Genomic DNA, 21,339 nt, shown 5'->3' on the forward strand with positions numbered 1-21,339 from the left:
AAAGAAAAACATTATATTAATATCAAACTTTGCTCTGATAAAACAAAATGAATGACCTTTTGTCACTTATGTCTTTCTCACTGTATAAACACACTGACTGTGGCAAATCTTTTACACTATCTAGTGTCAACAAAGTTTTAAATGTTTTATGATTTTACATGTGTATACGTGAAATGAATAACATTTATAAACATTTACTAAATATAATTATAGAAGTATACTTAGAATGAAAAAAAAACAATAAAGCTCTTGATCTTCATTAATTGGTCTCTGAAGTTTGACATTTTAGAGTTGAAAACACACTTTATGTTTCATGATATAAAACACTTATCTATATGCACATACACGTAGTTTAAAATGTATTGAGCTGTACTAAAACTGCACTCAAAAATATTTCATTTTTCAAAGCATTAATGGTCAAAAAGTTTCTCTACACTAAAAGTCCTGAACAATAAAAATGGCTTACTTAAAGGCTAAACCTATATTCTAAATTCAACCTAATACTGAAAAAATAAAGATTGTTGCTGTTTATGGTAAACATGTTGTCTACTGGAGGACACTGACCAAAGTTGAGAAATAACTGATAGTATAAAGGAGAGATAAAGGATTACAAGAGAATTTAGCCTTAAATTAAATTACAAAAATAGAGAGAAAAACCCCTGCCAGAGTAATTAATTCAAAACCTTTACTGCGTAGTGGAAGAATAAATTTTAAACACATGACAGTATATACATACATATTTAATATTGTACAGTGTAATATGAAACCGTGTTCCAAAAACATGGTACCTTACCATCGGACAGGTAAATACATTCTGATAAATCTGAATATACAGCACATATATGTCTCTGGAAAAATGGTCAAAAAGCAGCTCAAGTTTTATTAGCTTTCTAAATGTATGAAAATTTAAGGCAAATATGTATTTTTGTTTTTTCAAAGCCATTACATCAAAAGAGCTTTTCCTTTTTCTGTCTTGGCACAAAAGGTGTCATTCATAGTGCAAGTTTAGTTCTCAAATTAAAGCAACACAAAAAGGAGCCTTCTAAATATCCTTCATTATTATTTTCACTAGTGTGTAGCATTAAAGATAATAAGGAGAACACTTACCACAGGAATTTTGAGGAATCAAAATAATTTTGAAGTACTACTTGTCAAATTCCACTTTTATAAATGAACTTTTATAGGTTTTATACATTCCATCATGTATCCTTCATTGATATTTTTTCCATTACCACAGGAAATTTTGGTAATATGAATAAGGATGTCAAAAACCCTAACAACATCTTATGCAAATACAATTTACTTCGAGTCTTCCTAAAACAAACAACATGACACTCATAAACAGAGTAAGAACAAACAACGTTTCTTCAGAATTAACCAGTTTTAGCAAAACAATACTAAAGGAGCTTTTGGGTGACAACTCTTCACACCGACTGCTTTATTAGGCCGTCAAACCCATCTATCCCATCCAATCCACAACCAGCTCTTTTTTTCCGGACTGTGTTGATGTCACACCATTTGTATCCTTCATGTCTCTTTCATTATTTTTACATTTACTAGAAAACTCAAATCAAATGTGTGCAAAAAGATATTTCCTTCTCCTTCTATAGTTCAGTCTTTAACAGCTGGTGGTCTGAAGTGGCGTTTCAGTGAGAATAGACGTGATGCTTTTTGAGTCAGAGTAACTGTCCTCTTCCTCAGAGCTCAAGGTGCTTCCCAGAGTTGGGCGTCGTGATTGTTGAACCTTCCTCCTAACAAACAAATCACACACATTATAATATATCAGCCATAGGACTGTTAGTAGTTTAGCATTGTAAATGTAGGTGGCCAGAATGTTCATTACAACTAATAAAACGGTTAATTCAACTAAACCTAGGCCTAAATGCATCTGCTATCAATGGTGGGATGTAACTAGCTAAATGTAGTGACACTACTGACTTCTACACTTTTCATTAGCTCAGATGTTTTCAGGACAGTGAAGCTTTTTCACATCAGGCACGTCTGACATAGAAAACTCACTTGAGCTCGTTCTCCAGTGCGTTGGCTTTGGCCTGCAGTGCCTCCTGCAGCTCCCGCTGCTCCTCAAGATCCCGCAGAACCTTCCGCCTGACGCCCTCCAGACGCTCCACCTCCCCCTCGCTCTCATCCAGCTGACGCTTCAGAGCCTTCACTCGCAGAGACAGCTATTAGAGACATGAACACACAGCAGCTGTTTAGATACACACTGCTTCATCTACACATCATTTATAGGAATGATAAATAACATCATAAAAAATGAGCTTTCTATTTTAAGTACATCAAGTACATACCCTAATGTGCATGAAAAATGTGTGTGTGTGCTAACCTGGTCTCTCTGCTTAGCATGTTGACTTCGCTCCTGGTCCAGGGTGGCTGTCACGTCCTTAAGTTTCCTGTCCAATCTCCTCTGAGCTGCTAGAATGGTGTTTTTCTCTCTAAATGCACGAAAGACAGATAGATGCTTTATTTATTAATATCCAGTTATGTGCTGATTGTGCTTGTCCAGCTGCTTACTTTTCTTCACTACGCAAACGGTCCTCCAGTTCCTGAATCTTGTTTTCTAGCATCGCAACTCCAGTAGAGGGACGAGTCTGAGTGCCCATATCAGCGATACGAGACTTTAACTCCTTCACCTGAAAGATCAAGAGAGATAATATATGAAATATATATAGGGTTTTAAACACATACAGTAATAATCTATTAATGTGACTAAAGAGTGTCAAACATGCATGAAACTAATATTTTTCCTAACATCTTGCTTTCTTTGTGTTTTCAATCTTCTGATCTAATGCTAATAACTGGCACAAGTCTATTAATAAAAAGGTGTCTGTGTGTACCTGTCTCTCAAGTGCACTCTTATCCATCTCAAGATCATGTCGGGCTGAACGTTCCTGCATCAGTTCAGAACGAAGCTGATCCACCTAGAAAAAAACAAACATTACATTTTTTTTTTTACATCCATAGCTAATGCTTGCAGAACGAATCAAACATAAATGACAATCTGTGTACCTGCTCTCGACTGCGAGCGATGCGTTCATTCAGTAGCTCTGCTCCACTCTTCTCCTCATCCAACTCGATCTCTAATGTCTTCACTTTGTCCTGAAACAACAACAAACAAATTACTGAAACAGCCTGTTTTCATTTCCCATCACTCTTAAATCATATGGACATTCAGTGAAGCCTCTAAAAACAAAGACTGGGTGCTGCCTAGTTGGTTTCACTCAAAAGTCCAGATGCCAAACCTACAGTTACCTCTATCAGACGGATCTCTCTGCTGCGGTCCGTCTGTGAGCTTCTCTCTGTCTCCAGCTCATTCTCCAGGTGTTTGAGACGGCTGCTCAGCAGCTCTTTATCCAGCTGAGCGCTGTCCCTCTCCTCTGAGCATGACAGCAGTTCTTTCTTCAGACGAGACACCTGAGAAACACACACCAAAGTATCTATGCTGTGATCTCAGTTGTGAACTGAAAGTTTGTAAGTTTAGTGTCCACTGGTCTTTTGATCTGGCTCTGGTTTAATGTCCAAAGTTAATAATAATAGATGTAAATGTGCTGATGGATAGGAGCAGTGGGAATATTCTCACAGACAATGTCTTGATTTTCATGAAGGATATCCTTTTTTTGCTAGAATTATTGATTTTTGCCCTATAAACACCATGTTGTACTTTAGTGAACATCTAGTGAAACCTGGTCTGTCTCACCTCCTCCAGGGTGGTCTTTAAGAGGGCCTGTGCTCTCTGTTGCTCGACCAGCCTGTCTTTACTGAGTCTCTGAGCATCCTGCAGCTCTCTACGTGAACGATCCCTGAATTCATCCAACTGAGACTGAAGAACCTGCACCGACTGACGTGAATCTCCCATCATATTCTCCATCTGATAGAAAGAAATGAACATAAAAAACAAATAAATGCTGTTCTTTTATAACTTCTATTCAAAGAATCCAGAAAAAAATGTATCACAGTTTCCACAAAAATATCAAGCAGCACAACTAGTTTCAACATTGATAAAAAAATAAATGTTTCTTGAGCAGCAAATCAGCATATTAGAATGATTTCTGAAGGATCATATGACACTGAAGACTGGCGTAATGATGCTGAAAATTCAGCTTTGCCATCACAGGAATAAATTACATTTTAAAATATATGTAAATAGAAAACAGCTATTTTAATTTGTAATAATATTTCACATTATTACTGTTTTACTGTATTTGTGATCAAATAAATGCAACCTTGGTGAGCATAAGAGACTTCTTTCAAAAACATTAAAAAAAATATTGTACCAACCTCAAACTTTTGAAGAGTTGTGTTATGTATACATTATTTAAATAATTAATAATAATAAAAAGAAGCATTATTAACTACACAAAAACACACACACCTCCTTATTGATCTTCTCCATCGCTCGGTCCAGCAGTCTTTTCTGCTCCTCCAGGTCACTCTTGCCGCGTCTCAACGCTTCTCTTTCTCTCTCCCTCTCCTCCAACCGTCTGCTGAGCTCCTCTTTCTCCTGACCCTGTCGAGAAGCGGCACGTCGGGACTCCTCCAGCTGGTTCCTCAGGCTTCGGTTCTCGTCCTCCAGAACATCGGAGGAGCTGTCAGGAACACTGGAGTGCAAGCGTGTCTGTAAATGAAAAGAACATTGTACATGGAAGACTAAACTAAATCAGAAGAGATGAATAATTATGCCAATCATTTTAAAGCAAAGTGCTTAAATGCAAAAGGCTATTTTGGATTTTAGGGATGTTTTACCATGCGTGCTATTCTCTCTCTTAAGCGAGCATTGGCCTCTTGAAGTTCTAGGTTGCTTTCAGTATCTTGAGATTGCGCTGATGTGGAGGGCTACACAAACAAGAATAAAATAGAATAAGGGAACAAATATTACATTATTTTAAAGTACTTTTTCTTTTCCTCAAGAAAGTGAAAACATATTTAAAATTCAGCATGTCGAGCGAGAGGTTAGACCAATGAGATTTAGTCTCCTAAATAGGCCAGTTAAGACAAAATCAAATATGGATGAAATGGGATTTAATGCACCCTGTTAGCTTTTTAATAATCGTCATTTATAATTTTTTGTTTTGTTTTATGTGTGTCTAATCTGTATGTGAAACTTTCTGTGCTACCATTTTGGCCAGGACTCCCTGGTAGAAGAGATTTATATCTCAATGGGACAATTCCTGGTAAAATAAAGGATAATAAATACATTTCAAAAATCACCTGTTGTGTTTTCTCCAGCGCTTTTGTGAGTTCCTCTTTGTCTTTCTTTGATTGATTTATTAGTCTGTCAATCTCTCCCTTCAGCTCCTTCTCTCGATTCTCATTGGCTCTTGATACTGATTTAAGCTCCTCCTCCCTTTTTGCTGCCTCTGCTTTCTGTTTTTCCGCTTCTGAAAGAGCTTTCTTCAAATCATCTTGGCACCGCTGCAGCTCCTGAAAATGCAAAGTAACTTTTATACCAGGCTAAAAAACATATATCTAAGTCTCAAAATTCAGCATTCACAGTGAGTAGTTAGCTGTCACAATTAATCTTTTTGAACCATAGAAGAGATTAAACAGATTGTTGCATTGTATTTGTATCTTACCTTCATTAAAACGTTTGAATCAGTTTCATCAGGTTGTTTCTTAACTGTGAGCAGCTTCTCTTCCAGTTCCTTCTTCTGCTGCTGAGCCTGCAGCAGCCTGTCCAATGAGACAAACACTAATTAAAACACAAAATATCACATTCAACTATTCACTAAAATGATTTCATCCAGTAGAAGAATCAACATCCTATAGAAGAATCTGTTATTTTAGAATCAGGAACAGAATTGAAATGATTTATGACATAAGAAAAGATTTGATCTGCACTAGAACTTTTGACAGTTCTAGTAGAAGTGTTGTTTTGTGAAATACTGTATATGATGCACCAGCTCAGATAGTGAGATTAAAGGATTTTATTTTGATTAGTCTTAAAGAGTTTTATTAGATTTTATAACCTGCAGCCATATTGAAACCAGGTTAATAGATTCTAGTTTAGTGTGTCTGTTTTCACCAGGGCCAGATTTTACGACAATTTACTGATTTACACTAAAACACTTCAGCAGTTATAGTTAATTGATGATTAATTTCTGCCAGTGGTGTCAGTAGTTATGTGCCTACAGGACTCTGTCTCACTTTTGAAATGCGCTGCACTGCCCCTGTCTGGCAAACAAGTACCAGAAGTGAACACATGAAACAGAAAGACAACAATAAACATTTAACAAGCACAACTGACATGAGCAAGTAGCATGAAGCTCATAAAGCACATAAAAAACGCAAACAAACTAAGACAACATAAAAAACAGATAATGAAACCTGTAGGGCAAGATTAAGAGTTACAGTTCAGATCAAATCCTGCTGTAAAAAACTAAATGCACCTTAAAACATCTCTGTTTTTAATGTATTTTTGATCAAATAAATGCAGCTTTGGTGAGCATAAGCGATCTTACAGACCCTAAAATTTTGAAGAGCAGTGAGTGTGAACTGAATACAGGATAATAACAGTACCTACATGTGAAGTAACACATCAGGCAAATTAAATGTGGACCTTTTATCCTACAGGACCAGAAGACAAAAATTCTAGCTAAACATACTGAAGTCTGGATGTAAATAACGGGTGTTGTCACAAGATTGTTTGTATATGATTATAGATGATGAGTCTCTTAACTCCTTAGACAAATATGGACTTGAACCTTGGAGTGACACCTTAAGATCTTCCGAAACAATTTCTGAAATTATAAAACAATGTTTTACGTGATTAAGGCTGCATAGCTATGGATATATGTTGCTAAAATACTGTAATTTTAACTCTGATGGTTGTTAATCATAGTGGCTGTTTTTAATGCTGGATGCCCTAATGTTACTGGTGGGCTTCAACGCTCATATGCATAAAATTAAAATTAAACACTACCAAACAGTCATTGGATCCAATTCACATCACATAACCGATATTCACCAAAACTTTGGCATCACTATATAAATGTTTCAAAAGTTGATGTTTCATGTGTCAGAGCTTACTCCCGGTTGGCAGAGCTAAGCTGCTCCTTCCATTGGTTGCTCTGCTCTTTGTATCTCTCTAGCTCCTCCTCCAGAGCCAAGATGGAAGCATTAACCTTCTGACGCTCCTCCTCGATTTCCAGCTGAGACTGCGGATAAGGCAAAGAGGAAAAGACAACAGGTATCAGTGAAAACTTCAATTCTGTACTTTGCACCCCTTCAAGATTGCTAGAAGTCCTTCTCACAACGGTTTGGACAACAAAACAGATCACACATCTGAATCGATCCAGCCTAGGTATCAGGCATGATGTGACAAGTGATAAAACATTTCTCTTCCATGATAATCCCCGTGAGGAAGGGACTCAGAACGTGAGACACAGGCATTCATTCAGTCTTGTAGTGGATGTTCACCTGTGAGACGGTCTCCATGCTATGACGCAGGGCGTCCATGTCTTGACTGTACTGATCTCTCAGGGCCTCCATCTCTTTATCATGGGATTCCACCTCATCCTTCAGGGCTCCTTTCAGAGCGGTGAGCTCTCGCTCTCTCTGCCTCAGTGTGTCCTCCAGTTTCTGCTTCAGCATCAGAGACTCTGACAGCTCTGCCTGCACTGTCATCAAGTCCTGCAGAGAAAAAGAGTTTTTAAGGGAAAACAAAGTTTCACTTTCAAAATCAGCTTTATAAAGAATAGTATCTTACAAATGATAGATAGACAGACGGCTATAATGGTGTCTTTGGTCAATACAAAATTCCCATAACTGCATGTGTGTTAATTCATGATGTGATGACTACTGTTTTTCGATTATAAAAAATGGCCATAATACACAATGAATAGGTGTGTTTACTCATTATATATTATTATTGATTTATTCTGTATTTGTGTAGATACTGTGTATCTATTGTTGCATACCTTTTCAATTTTATTACCTGGAGTTTGCATTTATTTACACTTTCATTTAGACATCTTGGTGCAATATGTTAAGTATTTAAAGCATTAAAAAAGGCTGAGTAAGGGTCATTAATAGCAGATATCACAATCATTCTGTATCATAATTATAATCATTCTTGTGTGCGTACTAGCTGCATTGTGTCGGACTGAGGTGAGTTTTCCAGCGTTCGTCTGAGCTCCTCCTGGAGCTGAGCTAGCTGATCCTCCTGCTGCCGTAAGCGAGACTCCGCTGCCTCTCTATCCATACGCAGCTCCGCCATTCTGAAGAGAGGAAGTCAATATCAGACAAAATTTTCTATTGGAAATGCACATTTGCTTCTTGTTTTAATGCACATAGAGACTCACTGGTCCTGGTTTTCCTGTAGTTCTCTCTTGGCCTTGTCCAGGAGTTGCTGGAATTGTGTGTTTTTGTTGAACGCCTGCTCCAGTTCAGACTTCATATTGCTGTCAGTCACTAATATCTGCGGACCCTGTGGAGCACAAAACCCCAATGAGCTTTAACAATAACTGTAATGATTTGGGTTCAAAACAAATAAAGCTGTACTGACAGCATGCTGAAAATTCACACTTACAGTAAAGCATTTACAATAAAAATCTATGGGTTCAAAAAGCTCAAGTTTTCATCAAAGCGCGTGTCAAATGTGTGTCTTATGATCAGTGAAGTTATTGAAATTATCCTTGTAGGGATGGGGCTACTGTTCAAGGCAGCTGAGCAGGCTGTACATTGCTGGCTTAAATCCCGTAAAAACTCCTTCCTGGTGACTCCTGACTCCTGATACAGATAAGCCTAAATGAATAATCTTATATCTGCACATGGCTGATCTTAATTTAATGAGGAAGCATAAAACACGAAGAATTATATCTGAAACATGCACACAGCCAATAGGCAGCTGCGTGCTCCTCAAATAACCCAGTCCTCTAGGATATCCCATCAGACTATTCAACTGCTGTTGCCATCATTATAATGACCACACATGGCTACTATGAGGTCATTTGAACTGACCTCTTGTGTTGCAGGGTCTAAAGTTACTTCTTGAATAAAAAAAGAACTCTTAAATTAAATTACTACTAAAGTCATCTTATTATAAGTAAACCTCCAACACCAATGTAAATCTAAACAATTAGACATGTATATAATTTTAGGAAGAATACAACCATATCAGCTCAATTGATCATCATACACTACCATACAAAATACATTATGTATATTATTATTTGAAAGAAGTGTCTTATAAATCGCCAAGACTCCATTTATGTGATCAAAAATACAGTAAAAACATTAATAATGTGCAATATTATTACAAATAAAAGTAATGGTTTTCTATTTGAATATATTTTAAAATGTAATTTATTCCTGTCAAAGCTGAATTTTCAGCATCATTACTCCAGTCTTCAGTGTCACATGATCTTTCAGAAATCATTCTAACATGCTGATTTGCTGCTCAAGAAACAATGTTTATTATCAACGTTGAGAACAGCTGTGCTGCTTAATATTTTTGTTGAAATCATGATGCATTTTTTTTTCAGAACTATAAATGTTCAAAAGAACAGCATTTATAGAAACAGAACGCTTTTGTAACATTATAAATGTCTTTTGATGAATTTAATGCCTCCTTGCGCAATAAAAGTACTAACTTCTATCTGAAAAATTTAAACTTAGAAGTAGTGTATAATCTCAGTATAAACACAAACTCCAAGTGTCTGAAAATGTGCACTCCACGCTAATGAGCTTAATTAACGACAGTCGCAACATCTCCCAGCAATACTGCCCACAACAACAACAGAGTTTATCATGCATGGACGAGTGCTCAGTGGGATATGACAGCATAAGAGGCTGTAACCCAAACAGACATGCAGAGAGCCCCCAGGTTGAGGGGAAACCCTCCCTCTTAGGCATCCATTTCCATTGTAACTTAATTATTGATGGATCACAAAGAGCGAGCTCTCAACCACGCGGCCCTAATCAGCTTTCCTTGTTGAGGCGACGGTTGCCAAGAGACCGCAGGAGGATATTTCACATGCAGGAAGCTTATGCAAACACACAGGCTAACAATATTATACAGACACGCACACCCATGCATGTGTGTACGTACAGGAAGAAACAGAAACCCGTCTTTAAAGGGATATTTCCCTCCAAATTAAAATTTACGTACTCTCATTTCGTTCTAAAGCTGAATGAGTTATTTCTCTTGAAGACACAAAAGGTGCTGTTCTTTTAGTCCATATCCTTGCCACTTTTCAATTTAATGAAAGTGAATGAGGACTGGGGCTGTCAAGCTTCAAAAAGGACATAAAAGTGCCATAAAAATGTAATTAAAGTGATCATTTAAGTATCATAATATGTCTTCTGTAGTCATATGATAGCTTTGTGTGAGCAACAAACTTTTAAGCAACAGAATTTAAGTTGCTTTTCACTGATAACCTGGTATGAGAACTAGATCAGTCCGGTGGTGATAGGTCGTTCTTGAATGATTCGTTCATTTTGAAAGAATCTTTAATGTGACACGGGAAGAATGAGTCATCTCGGGGAGTGATTCGTTCAGTTGTGCATCCGCAACATCCTATATGTTCTTTACTGGAATTAGTCAAGTAGTTCACCTGTTTCGAGTCTTCAGGTTTTTCGAGTCGTTCGTTCATCACTTGACAGCCCCATAAACTTAAAGGGGTCATATGATGCGATTTCAATTTTTCTCTTCAGTCTATGATTAGCTCACCTCACCTCTTATCTGACAAGTCTTCGGGTTTGAGTCGTTCGTTCATCACGTGACAGCCCCATAAGCTTAACCTATGCAGTCTGAGCCGGAAAGAGAATTGATTAGTTCATCTCTCGAGTCTTCGGGTTTTTCGAGTTGTTCGTTTATCACGTGACAACCCCATAAGCTTAACCTATAAAGTCTGAGCCGGAAAGAGACTTAATAATAATAACCAACTCTTTATTACCTTTGTTACAACATTCAGTGTTATGGAAAAGAACCATAATGACAGAAATTCACACATTTATAAACTGTAAGAAGTAAAAAGCTACAATTTGAGACCAGAAACGCATCACGTAACTGTAAGAGTAAATAATAATTATAATAATGATACTACTATTACTACTACTACTACTACTACTACTACTAATAATAATAATAATAACAACAACAACAACAACTATGTACCCGTTTGTAAGGAAGCTTGTAAATTAACGATTCGAAAGACTCGAGAGATGAACTAATCAATTCTCTTTCCGGCTCAGACTGCATTGGTTAAGTTTATGGGGCTGTCACGTGATGAATGAACGACTCAAACCTGAAGACTTGTCAGATAAGAGGTGAGGTGAGCTAATCATAGACTGAAGACCCAGGTAAACAATGAATTAATCTTTTCTGTTTCTTATAGCATTATAGTATTGTATTGTTTGTAGTGTAATCAACGTTTGCATAAGTAGCAGACGTGTTAGGGAAGTAACACGTAACATTTTAATTATATTTTGCTAAAATAAACTAAATTACTCGAAAAAAGATTCGTTCATTTTGTTGAACGAGACTCAATGGTCCGAGCCGGTAAAATGATCCAAACTTCCCAACACTACAGTCCAATTCATGAACGAATCACTCAGACTGGTTTTGTGAACTGAATCAATAGTTCACTGAAAGCATCCAATTCAAAAGCATGATTCGTCTCTCATTCGTCTCAAAGCATGACATCTCTCTCATCAACAACATACAAGGAAAAACAAGTTAATTGAATTTTAGCCTGAAATCTCTATCAAATGACTTAAGAAAACTGAAATATAGAATGGAAGTCGTATGTAGCACTTTCCTGGTATTTTCATGGTGCTACTGGTAGCTCGCGAGCAACGTGTTGGAGACCCCTGCTCTAGACAGTTAACTATGACTATTATTTTATTAATACAGTTGTCTGATTGATTTTATGGTCTCAAGCATTCAGAAATCACGCAAAAGAAAATTAAGCAGTTGTACTACGATAAAACCATGGTTAATTTTTGTAAGGGTTGTGATGTCCACATGTTTTTTATTGAAGAAATTATAGAGGCTGTGTCATCTATAGCAAAAAGGTGGCCAAAAATTTGAGATTAAGTAAGTGTAACAGCAGCAATTACCAGGCATTTGGCTCCCTTTGCAGGCATTTGTAATAACATGTAATGTTGAGAGAAAAAAAACAAAACAATAGACACCATCACAAAATTTGTAATGGTTTTACTGGTTATAATGGGACTTGTATTGGTTTTAATGGAAACTGTAATGGACCCTGTTGGTCTCTACTTGGTCACCTTCTATTGGTGGCTTGTTAAAACCACTAAATCCTAATGGAATATGTCCCAAAACACACTACAGAAAACAATTTTTTTATGGTTTTAATGGTTAAAAGTTGATGGTTTTTAATGTTTCCATGACTGGTTCCATGAAACGAAGACATTCATATAAGTTTGGAACAACATGAGGTTGAGTAAATGATATTGGAATTTCACTTTTGGTGCACTGGCCCTTTAAATAAAGCCCTTTCTTAGCTGACCTACTTTCTTTAAAATGCATAATCATAATGATTATTGTCTCTTTAACAAGCGTGCTCATTTCTTCATAAAAATACTTGTCTTGTTGCTGTTATCTCCTCTCACTGTCTCAAAATATCTTTCTCACAATCATGCAAAACAGGGACCGATACGCAAACCATGGGCACACACACACCCTCTCTAGATATAGCTTCCTCATTCAGCAGACACTGTGCTAGCGCTATTCAGTGCTGGGAAATGCAAACTGATTTATTGAATACAAGCGTGCTTACCTTCACCCCACAGAACCTGTCATGAATGAGGCTTGCTTTGTGTTTGATGGCTGACTCACTCTCAATAGACCTAGTGTTAGAAAATATGAAGGGAAATTGAATGAGCCAGAGACAGACTAGACTATGGCATGTTCTAAAGAAAATGTAAGGCTGTTTTAAGTGGTTTTAAGCATGTTTTTAGGGTATTCTGGTTGAATGCTACTGCATTGCTAAAATGTGAGTGGTATTCAGCATGTTGGTATTTGTTGAAGCCCCTATGAGAAATACAATTAAAATAGTATAAGCTTACAAAATATTATTCAATTTATCTCTCGAGTCACTCCTCCAATATTACAGCTGTCATCGATAATATTGTTGTGTGAAATCAAGCCAAGACTTTTAAAAAAGTAGTACAATGTATGTCTAGTAACACTTTAGTATAGGGACCAACTCTCACTATTAACTAGTTGCTTATTTGCATGCCTATTATTAAAGGGGTCATATGATGCGATTTCAAGTTTTCCTTTCTCTTACAAGTTACAAGCTGTTCGTGAATAGATAAGATCCCTAAAGTTGCAAAGACTAAAGTCTCAATCCCAAAGAGATATTCTTTATAAAAAAGTTAAGACTCGTCCACACCCTCCTAAAACGCCTCGTTTAAACATGCCCCCACATGTCTACGTCACGATGTGGGAAGATTTGCATAACGCCGCCCAAATGTTCACGCAAAGAGAGAAGGCATAACTTTATTGTTGCTGCCACCGCCGCCGCCATGTTGTGAAGACGCTGTGTGTTTCGTTGCGAAAGTGAAAATACTTTGTTTGGCCTTCCAAAAGAGGTGCGATGCAACGCAACGCGTAAAAAGGTATAAGTCGTTATAATCCGTAATTATGTCCACACTGGATGCAACAAATGCCTCGTTTATAATGGGTTTTAAAGTTTTTGTCTCGTCGCTCCGGCCGGACAGGGCATCACAGTATGGTAAGGGGCGTAACATTTCCGTCACACGCTTGAGGTATTCGGCCAATTACAACGCATTGGATAGCTGGCCAATCAGAGCACACCTCGCTTTTCAGACCGATAAGCTTTGTAAAAATCGACACGTTTCAGAAAGGCGGAGCATAGAGGAGAAACAATAATGTACAGTATGTGGAAAATAATGTGTTTTTTTAACCTTAAAATGCATAAACACATTGCATTACACCAAATACACAAAATAATGTTCTTTTTAGCAACATATGACCCCTTTAACATATCTGCTGTTTATTAGTACTTATAAAGCACAAATTCTGCATGACCATATTCTACATCCCTAATCCGACCCAATACCTAAATTTAACAACTACCTTACTATTACTAAGCAGCAAATTAGGAGTTTGTTGAATTAAAAGTCATAGTTAATAGTTTGTTAATAGCGAGAATTGGACCTTAAAATAAAGTGTGACTGTATGTCTTTATAAATGTACTTCACCAACCATATCGTGAAATACATTTATAGGCAACTTTGAGGCTCTGTAAAATAAAGATAATTATTATACCCCTCTTTAAGTATGTTGTAAATGGCTTGTTTGGTCTGGGTATCCTCTCCATTTCCATTCTCTGCACTCGTGGTCTGGCTCTTTATGAGGTCAGGAGTTACCTGGAAAAAAGACATATCAAACGCACGTTATTTTTGAAATACCATACATAAAACTGCCCCTGAAATAGGTGCTCAGAGAGCCAATCAAAAAACTTTGAGGCAGTTCTCCAACCAAAAGTGTATGTTTACTTCTCCAAAATAAAGCCTTCCAAAAGCATGCTTGGCATCTTATTGCCAGCAATACCGTATGTACAAAATGATTAACAAGCAGAAAGCATTTTTAATTGGCTAGAAAAAAAGCATGAATATGATTTGTAAGAAGATTTTGTAAGCATGCTTTTCCAAAAAACACCTTTAAAGTTACAATGAAAACAATGTGGTGACAGATCTTTTCTTCCATATTGTGAAGAAAATCTGAACTAAATGGACTACTTTTAAAAGAAAAATGTAGTGTGGGGACTTGGTTGTATTGAAAGGTTCCTGATTGGATTTTTAAGGTGTGCCAACTTTATGCAAGAAGAAGAACAATATCTTGAGGACTCACTGGTTTCTTTGGTAGAGCAGGTGGTGCTTCTTTGGGCACAAACAGCTTTGGAGATTGGCTGAAGGTGAGGGGTTTGGATTTGGGGATAGCGGCCACTTTATCCACAGAGGTGGAGTCTCGTCCTAGACTGCCGGTTGATGGTTTCGGTGAGCTGAGTTTGAGCACTGTAGCTGGAGTAATAGAAGCATAGGGGTTTATCGTTGGTGATGTTGGTGGGGGCTCATCTGTAGGTTTATTGAGGGCATCCACACTGTGAGACCGAACTCGGTTATCAAGACGAATTTGAGTTCGGGGTTCTGAGTTTGAAATATCACCAAAACTACCACCATCAAACCGGTTAATAAGTTTATTAATGGGAGCCAGTGACTTGGTGTCTATAGCTGGGGCTTTGTCGTCATCCAATGAGGCTCCATTTAGCCCCGTCCCATTCAGACTACTCCCAATACCATTCTGCCTGACCTTCCTAAGCCCTGCTTCGTTAAAACAATTGCCGTCTTTTTTATCCAACTTGGGAGCCAGAGCAGAAGGGGTGAGATGTTCTGTAGTCCTGGGCTCAGCTTCTCCTTGAGTCCCTGCCTGTCCATCACCAGGTGGCCTTCTTAAGGGGCTCCCAAAGTCCTCATCTGGAGAGCTAGGTTGGTCAGCGGGGATACAGGAACCCTGTAAAGGAGTCCGAGCTCCTTCCCTTTGTCCCAGAATCAGGGTGTTGTATAGGGGGGTTTGAGAAACAATTGGAGCTGAGCTCTGGATTTGTGGTTGAGTCTTCAGTTGTACCCCGTAAGAGTCCCCCTTTTGTCCGTCCTTGAGCACCACGTATGGTTGTCCCGAAATGCCTTGCACCCGCACAGCTACTCCATACTTAGACGGCGAAGGAGTCCCGTTACTGACGCCACCAACTCCACCAGCCAGTCGACTCCTGTCTGGGAACCCTCCGCCGGCGTCGTCCAAATCTTTGATGAAGCGAATCTGGACACCATAGTCCAGAGGGGGCTTCCTGTCTGCTGAGAGGGAGCTCATTGTGACCTGCTGTGATGCCAAGACAAAGAATTTAATAAATCAGTGCACTAGCCCATTTAGAGACTAAACTAAAAGGCTAGATTGTTTGGTGGACTATTTGAGGAGCCCAAAGAGGGCACAAAGAAGCCACAACATTAATTACAAAGCAATAAACCAAAACAGGGTAAACTCCATATTTAAATTTTCAAATGAAAACAAGGCTGTGTGGGATAGATTTACAGTCTGATCAAAAGACTGTAGAATTTTTAGGTTCAACCGGAAGTGACGCTTCATTTTCACAACCTACATTCTCTGGAGTTTTTTGTCTACTGGAAATTCTTTGCAAAGACGTTTTTTCAATGCTAAGTCAGCCGAACAATTTGCCGTTGGTTATAAAGTTGTCCAACCCATTGAACATGCTTGTGATTCATGTAAATCACAACCCTAACCCTTACCCATGGCATAGAGTTTAGGGCCCACGAAAAATTCAAGCAAATTTTAAAACACAAAACATCTTCTCAGTGTTGTTATTCTTAACTAAAACCATTAAAATTGTTTCCGTTAATTGACATATAATAAAATAAAATTTGTTGAAATTGCTGAAATGTTAGCTTTTTTCAACTAAACTAAAATAAGCTGAAGTACCAAAATTACTAAAACTAAAATTAACACTATGAACACAAAAAATATACTGAAGTACTGTACTAATACCTTTTTGTATTAATAGTATTTTTTACAGCCAGAATGGCAAGCAATTCATTCAAGCATCTAAGCTTTTTCAGAAAAATGCTTAGTCCTATTAGACTTGATGCTGTTTTGCTGCTTCCATCTTGGCTCACCTTTCAAATTCATGTCGGACTATTAATATTTCCCAAGAGGCTATTTAACAAACCACTCTCAACTCCTTGATATAGTGTCACACTTTGGTAAATATAAATATGAAGCAGTTTTGTATGACACACAGCTATCAGGTATCGGCACAGGTACTGAGAGTCTTCTCACATGTGAAAAGAGAAAGATATTGTTTGTGTGTGACAAACAGGTGTGCCTGCTGATAGGAGCAGGTTCTAGCACATTCCACTCTGCTTCCGGTCTTCCCGTTTTCCTAGAACACAGTTCCAGTATGCAGGAGAGCTAACATTAGCTCAAAAACAGCTTATCACTCTGACGGGAACATTCCTCAAATCATATCAAAGCACCACAGAGCATGTTTGCATGACGGCTCAAGGATGCTGAGTCTAATCTGCTAATTAACCGAGTTACTGGTGTTTAAAGAGACGCATATGTGCTCTATTGTATGAAGCAAGTGCTGCAGAAAATATCCAGAGCTATGCAGGGCATCATCTAAAGCCCACGTTTTACCACCTCATCAGTGTGTGCAACTTGAAGTTTTGAAGCAAATTTCTTTCTGCAATCTCTATATAAGTCAACAGTTGCTTTGTGTTTGCAGTAGTATGTTGCATCCTGTGTTAAACACAAACTTATAATGCACCAGCATAACGCTGGGGGGCAAAAACTGAAGACATTGAGAACTAAAATTAGAGTCCACAAACTCTGGTCTATCAAAGAATAACTTATTGAAACAGGGGTATTTGGTTACATTATAACTGCCAGCACTTCTGTTGAGCCATTGGGTGTGATTAGCTACTCAAAGTCAGCCATTGTCTTCCTCACATAGGCGGGATTCCAGGCATTCCAGTAAAATGGAACCCACCATGTGATTTCTCATTGGTTAAAGGAGCAGATTAATTATGTGAAACCTGTATATATTTAACTGTATATTTTTGAATTGAGTTTCTTGTCAAGACAACATGTGAGTGACAAATATTTCTCAGACAAAAATATATACTTTCACCAAATGAAAACTGTTTAAGGGTGCAAGTTTTCCAGGTTTCTCAAATTATTGCATTAGAAGAACCCATGTGTTTACATCCGCCAAACATTAAAGCTACAAACTTATGAAAACAGGTCTGGATAGTTATGTGGATGTGATTCTCTCCCTCCACAAGGCACTGGGTCCCACCTGGCATCAGAATGGCTGTTTGTTCTTGGAGGAATGTTACTAAACTAGATCATCAGTTCTCTGTACCATCTTCCATTCATGCAGTAAAATTAACAATACAAAATATTGTGCTGCACATACTCTTGACTACTTAGAAAAGCATGTGATGATTGATTTCTATGTAATAAACCAAATTGCCGCCCCATTTCTGACCAATTTTATGCAACATTAATTCTACCAAAATGTAAAAAAAAAAATCTAATAGGCATATCAGATCATATCACTAGTCTTCGAAAATGAAGCCTTTGATTTAGCATGTTAATTAGTGAACGATGATACTCAGTTTTACTGTAATAGTAATCGATAGCTTTAGCTGCGTTTTCATTTCTTTTAATTCAACCACACTACTGGTAAAAATTTGTTACATCTAGGGTTGCAAAGTGGCAGAAAATTTCAGGTAAATTTTCCACCCCTTTGTAACTCATCATCTATCTCACATAATTTTGTATATTTAAACTTGCGTTGAAATGGAAATAGTGACCGATTTTTTCTTGTGACTTACATCCAAATGTCACAGATGATCAAAAAAGAAAAAAATGCATTTAGAAAATCGATTTATTTCCTGTATTAAAATCAATTCATTTGGATTTACTTCCATTTTCCCTTGATTTCTTGAAACTTTACACTCAAACTTCTAGAAATAGATTTTCACTTCTGTATGAATGACTCACACATGAAAAGCACATTATGTCAACCCCTCACGTAAATGTGTATACACAAACACTGCATGCAATGTTACAGATTATGAGTATTAAATCAGATACTTTAGGTCAATACATGAATCATCCGAGCTGCATGTTTCACATGGAAATAAAAAAGGATCATTGACTTAACTCTTGTTGAGAAAAATTGCTCTTGTTTAAAAAATACCTAACCAGATTTGTTAGGGTTTTATTTACAGTTTCCACTCTCTTTGAAAGTATTAGTACCCTGAGGGTACCCGTGTCTGAATTGGCTTTAATCCATTCGTTGTTTTCTTGGCTGATGCTTCTATGGAGAAAATGCTATTTATGTCAATTATGTCAACACAGTCTTTAGCCCAAATATGGACATCTTTCACTTTTCATCACTTCCAAAATGTCACCAAATGTAAACTGCCATTTAACTGACATGGTCCCCAAAAAGTAAACTCTTAACCGAGTGGCATTGTACTATATGAAAATTATGCTAGACAATTTTTTTAACAATTTCTTTTCCTGAGCCATTGTTTAATCCACTTTTACCCAACTGTCCCATGGTTAAGTCAATTCTCCTTGAGTTCACACAGGTGTCTGAGCAGAATAACCGCATGAACATATCCCACAAATATATGACTGCTATTCAAACATATGAATTTGAATAGCAACAAATTGTAATTTAATGTGTTTTTCTCTGTGACTGGAATGAGTTAACCAGAACATGAAAAAGTACTTTTCCTCTTTACTCTGAAGAGTAAATATATATAGTTTAATTTTTGTGATTTTTTTTATTTTTTATTGTAATGTGCTCTCTGTCTTTAATACAATGTTATAATACATGACATGATAGAATTTGGGTTTGAGGCTAGATTGGAGTTATTGTGTCATTTACAATTAGACACCACTATGTTCTAGTTACACTGTGTTGGAAATAACCAAGAGCTAAATATTAAATTTCACTGAGACAGGCACTTTTTAGAGGAGCTGTTTTTGTCCCTAAGTCTCTCTATTCACAGATAGGACTTGAGAGAGATGAGGAAGCACAAGCAAAGGTGCAGAATGAAAGGATTTTTTCAGTCGTGTTCAAATTGCGTCACACCCACCCAGCGAGTCAGTCAGTATCGGTGGGATCGAAACCAGCATGTTATTTTAATATACGTGGTTAAAGTTACATCAATAATACAAAAAAGAATAGAAAAATCATGGCGACAGTTTTGACTTATTGTTTAGTTGTGTTGTCCTTTGATTTTGTAAAAGATATAGACACAAAGGTACACACATCAAACCCCCTTTTAAATCATATGGGATATTTAAAATTCGCAACTTTGTCAATACATAATATACAAAAAAAATGATACTTATCGGTTCTACTGGGATCAACGCAGGTCAAAGTCATACTGACTTTATTATTTGTATAGATTATGGATCAGCGCATCTTCTGTAATCCAGCCTGCAGCTTCAGACACAAAGCAACAGGTGTTTCTTTGCTTCGCTCAGCAGAACTCCAGCGTAATTGTGAAACCATGCGATTATGGATTATAAAAACTGAAAGGCTGGACACAAACCCGCTGCCATGAACAGCAACACACACAAAAAGCCCAATGCAAATATACACCGCTGGGTAAACAAAGACATTCCTTCTGCTTACCTGTTTTCCGAAACCTTCAGCAATGACCTTCACTAGGCACAAAATAATAAAGAAGCTCTTTTTAGGTTTAGTGTCTATTAAAAACTCCTCGGTGAGACCGAGGTTGAACAAGCCACGCAAAACTGTCAGTGCGTTTTTTCCGAAACAACCTGTTGCCTTCGCGTCGTTGATCCGCCCCTCCTGAGCGCTCATTGGCTGGAGAGTTGTCCCAAGGCCGGCCGATTGGAACACGTGATTGGCCGAGATTCACTGTCAATCAAATACAAATAATTCAGGGCCCGTCCATTAACCAATTTAAGAAACTTGATGCCACTGTTTATTCCAGTTAAAATTGCATTTTGTTTTAAAACAACAAACTACAAATAATAAAAAAGGTTGTGAAAATAAACCAAACATAGTTAACGTGTATCATAAGGTCATAACAATTGGGTTAAGCCAGATAACATCAGTTTTATTTTTAACGTTCTTTCTTATAAAGATTTTAGTTAGCAGATTTGTCAGTTTATATTTAGAATATAATTCGGTGTCAAAATGGAAATGTTTTTTTTTACCTTTAGTAAAAACATAATAGAGCTGCAACACTAGAACAATTTTCTGTGCTAATCATTTGCAAAATTATGGATCCATGAATGATTTAGACATTTGTTCCGCTCATGTTTCATGAATATGGCCATTCATAGCTTACTTTAGCATTTCTAACTAGTTTATACAGCTGATGCCACTGTTTATTCCAGTTAAAATTGCATTTTGTTTTAAAACAACAAACTACAAATAATAAAAAAGGTTGTGAAAATAAACCAAACATAGTTAACGTGTATCATAAGGTCATAACAATTGGTTTAAGCCAGATAACATCAGTTTTATTTTTAACGTTCTTTCTTATAAAGATTTTGGTTAGCAGATTTGTCAGTTTATATTTAGAATATAATTCGGTGTCAAAATGGAAATGTTTTTTTTTACCTTTAGTAAAAACATAATAGAACCGCAACACTAGAACAATTTTCTGTGCTAATCATTTGCAAAATTATGGATCCATGAATGATTTAGACATTTGTTCCGCTCATGTTTCATGAATATGGCCATTCATAGCTTA

The 21,339-nt window shown here is 37.2% G+C and overlaps 1 protein-coding gene across 1 annotated transcript; it reads right to left on the bottom strand.

The window, feature by feature from the left end:
* Positions 1 to 962: 962 nt before the first annotated feature.
* cgnb (cingulin b) lies at positions 963 to 20,409 on the bottom strand. The gene is made up of 20 exons (XM_016277855.1): positions 20,247 to 20,409; positions 14,864 to 15,889; positions 14,279 to 14,379; positions 12,762 to 12,831; positions 8,319 to 8,443; positions 8,102 to 8,234; positions 7,435 to 7,647; positions 7,045 to 7,172; positions 5,592 to 5,688; positions 5,227 to 5,439; positions 4,762 to 4,851; positions 4,391 to 4,633; positions 3,716 to 3,886; positions 3,271 to 3,432; positions 3,028 to 3,117; positions 2,856 to 2,939; positions 2,533 to 2,651; positions 2,345 to 2,453; positions 2,020 to 2,183; positions 963 to 1,751 (listed from the first exon to the last, which is right to left on the bottom strand). Exons 2-20 carry the CDS (start codon positions 15,878 to 15,880, stop codon positions 1,619 to 1,621), a joined length of 3,462 nt encoding a protein of 1,153 aa, XP_016133341.1. The 5' UTR covers positions 15,881 to 15,889; positions 20,247 to 20,409; the 3' UTR covers positions 963 to 1,618.
* Between the last annotated feature and the right edge of the window lie 930 nt (positions 20,410 to 21,339).

The sequence above is a fragment of the Sinocyclocheilus grahami genome, unplaced genomic scaffold (assembly GCF_001515645.1).
Source record: "Sinocyclocheilus grahami isolate Dianchi unplaced genomic scaffold, SAMN03320097.WGS_v1.1 scaffold116.1, whole genome shotgun sequence".
NCBI lineage: Eukaryota > Metazoa > Chordata > Actinopteri > Cypriniformes > Cyprinidae > Sinocyclocheilus > Sinocyclocheilus grahami.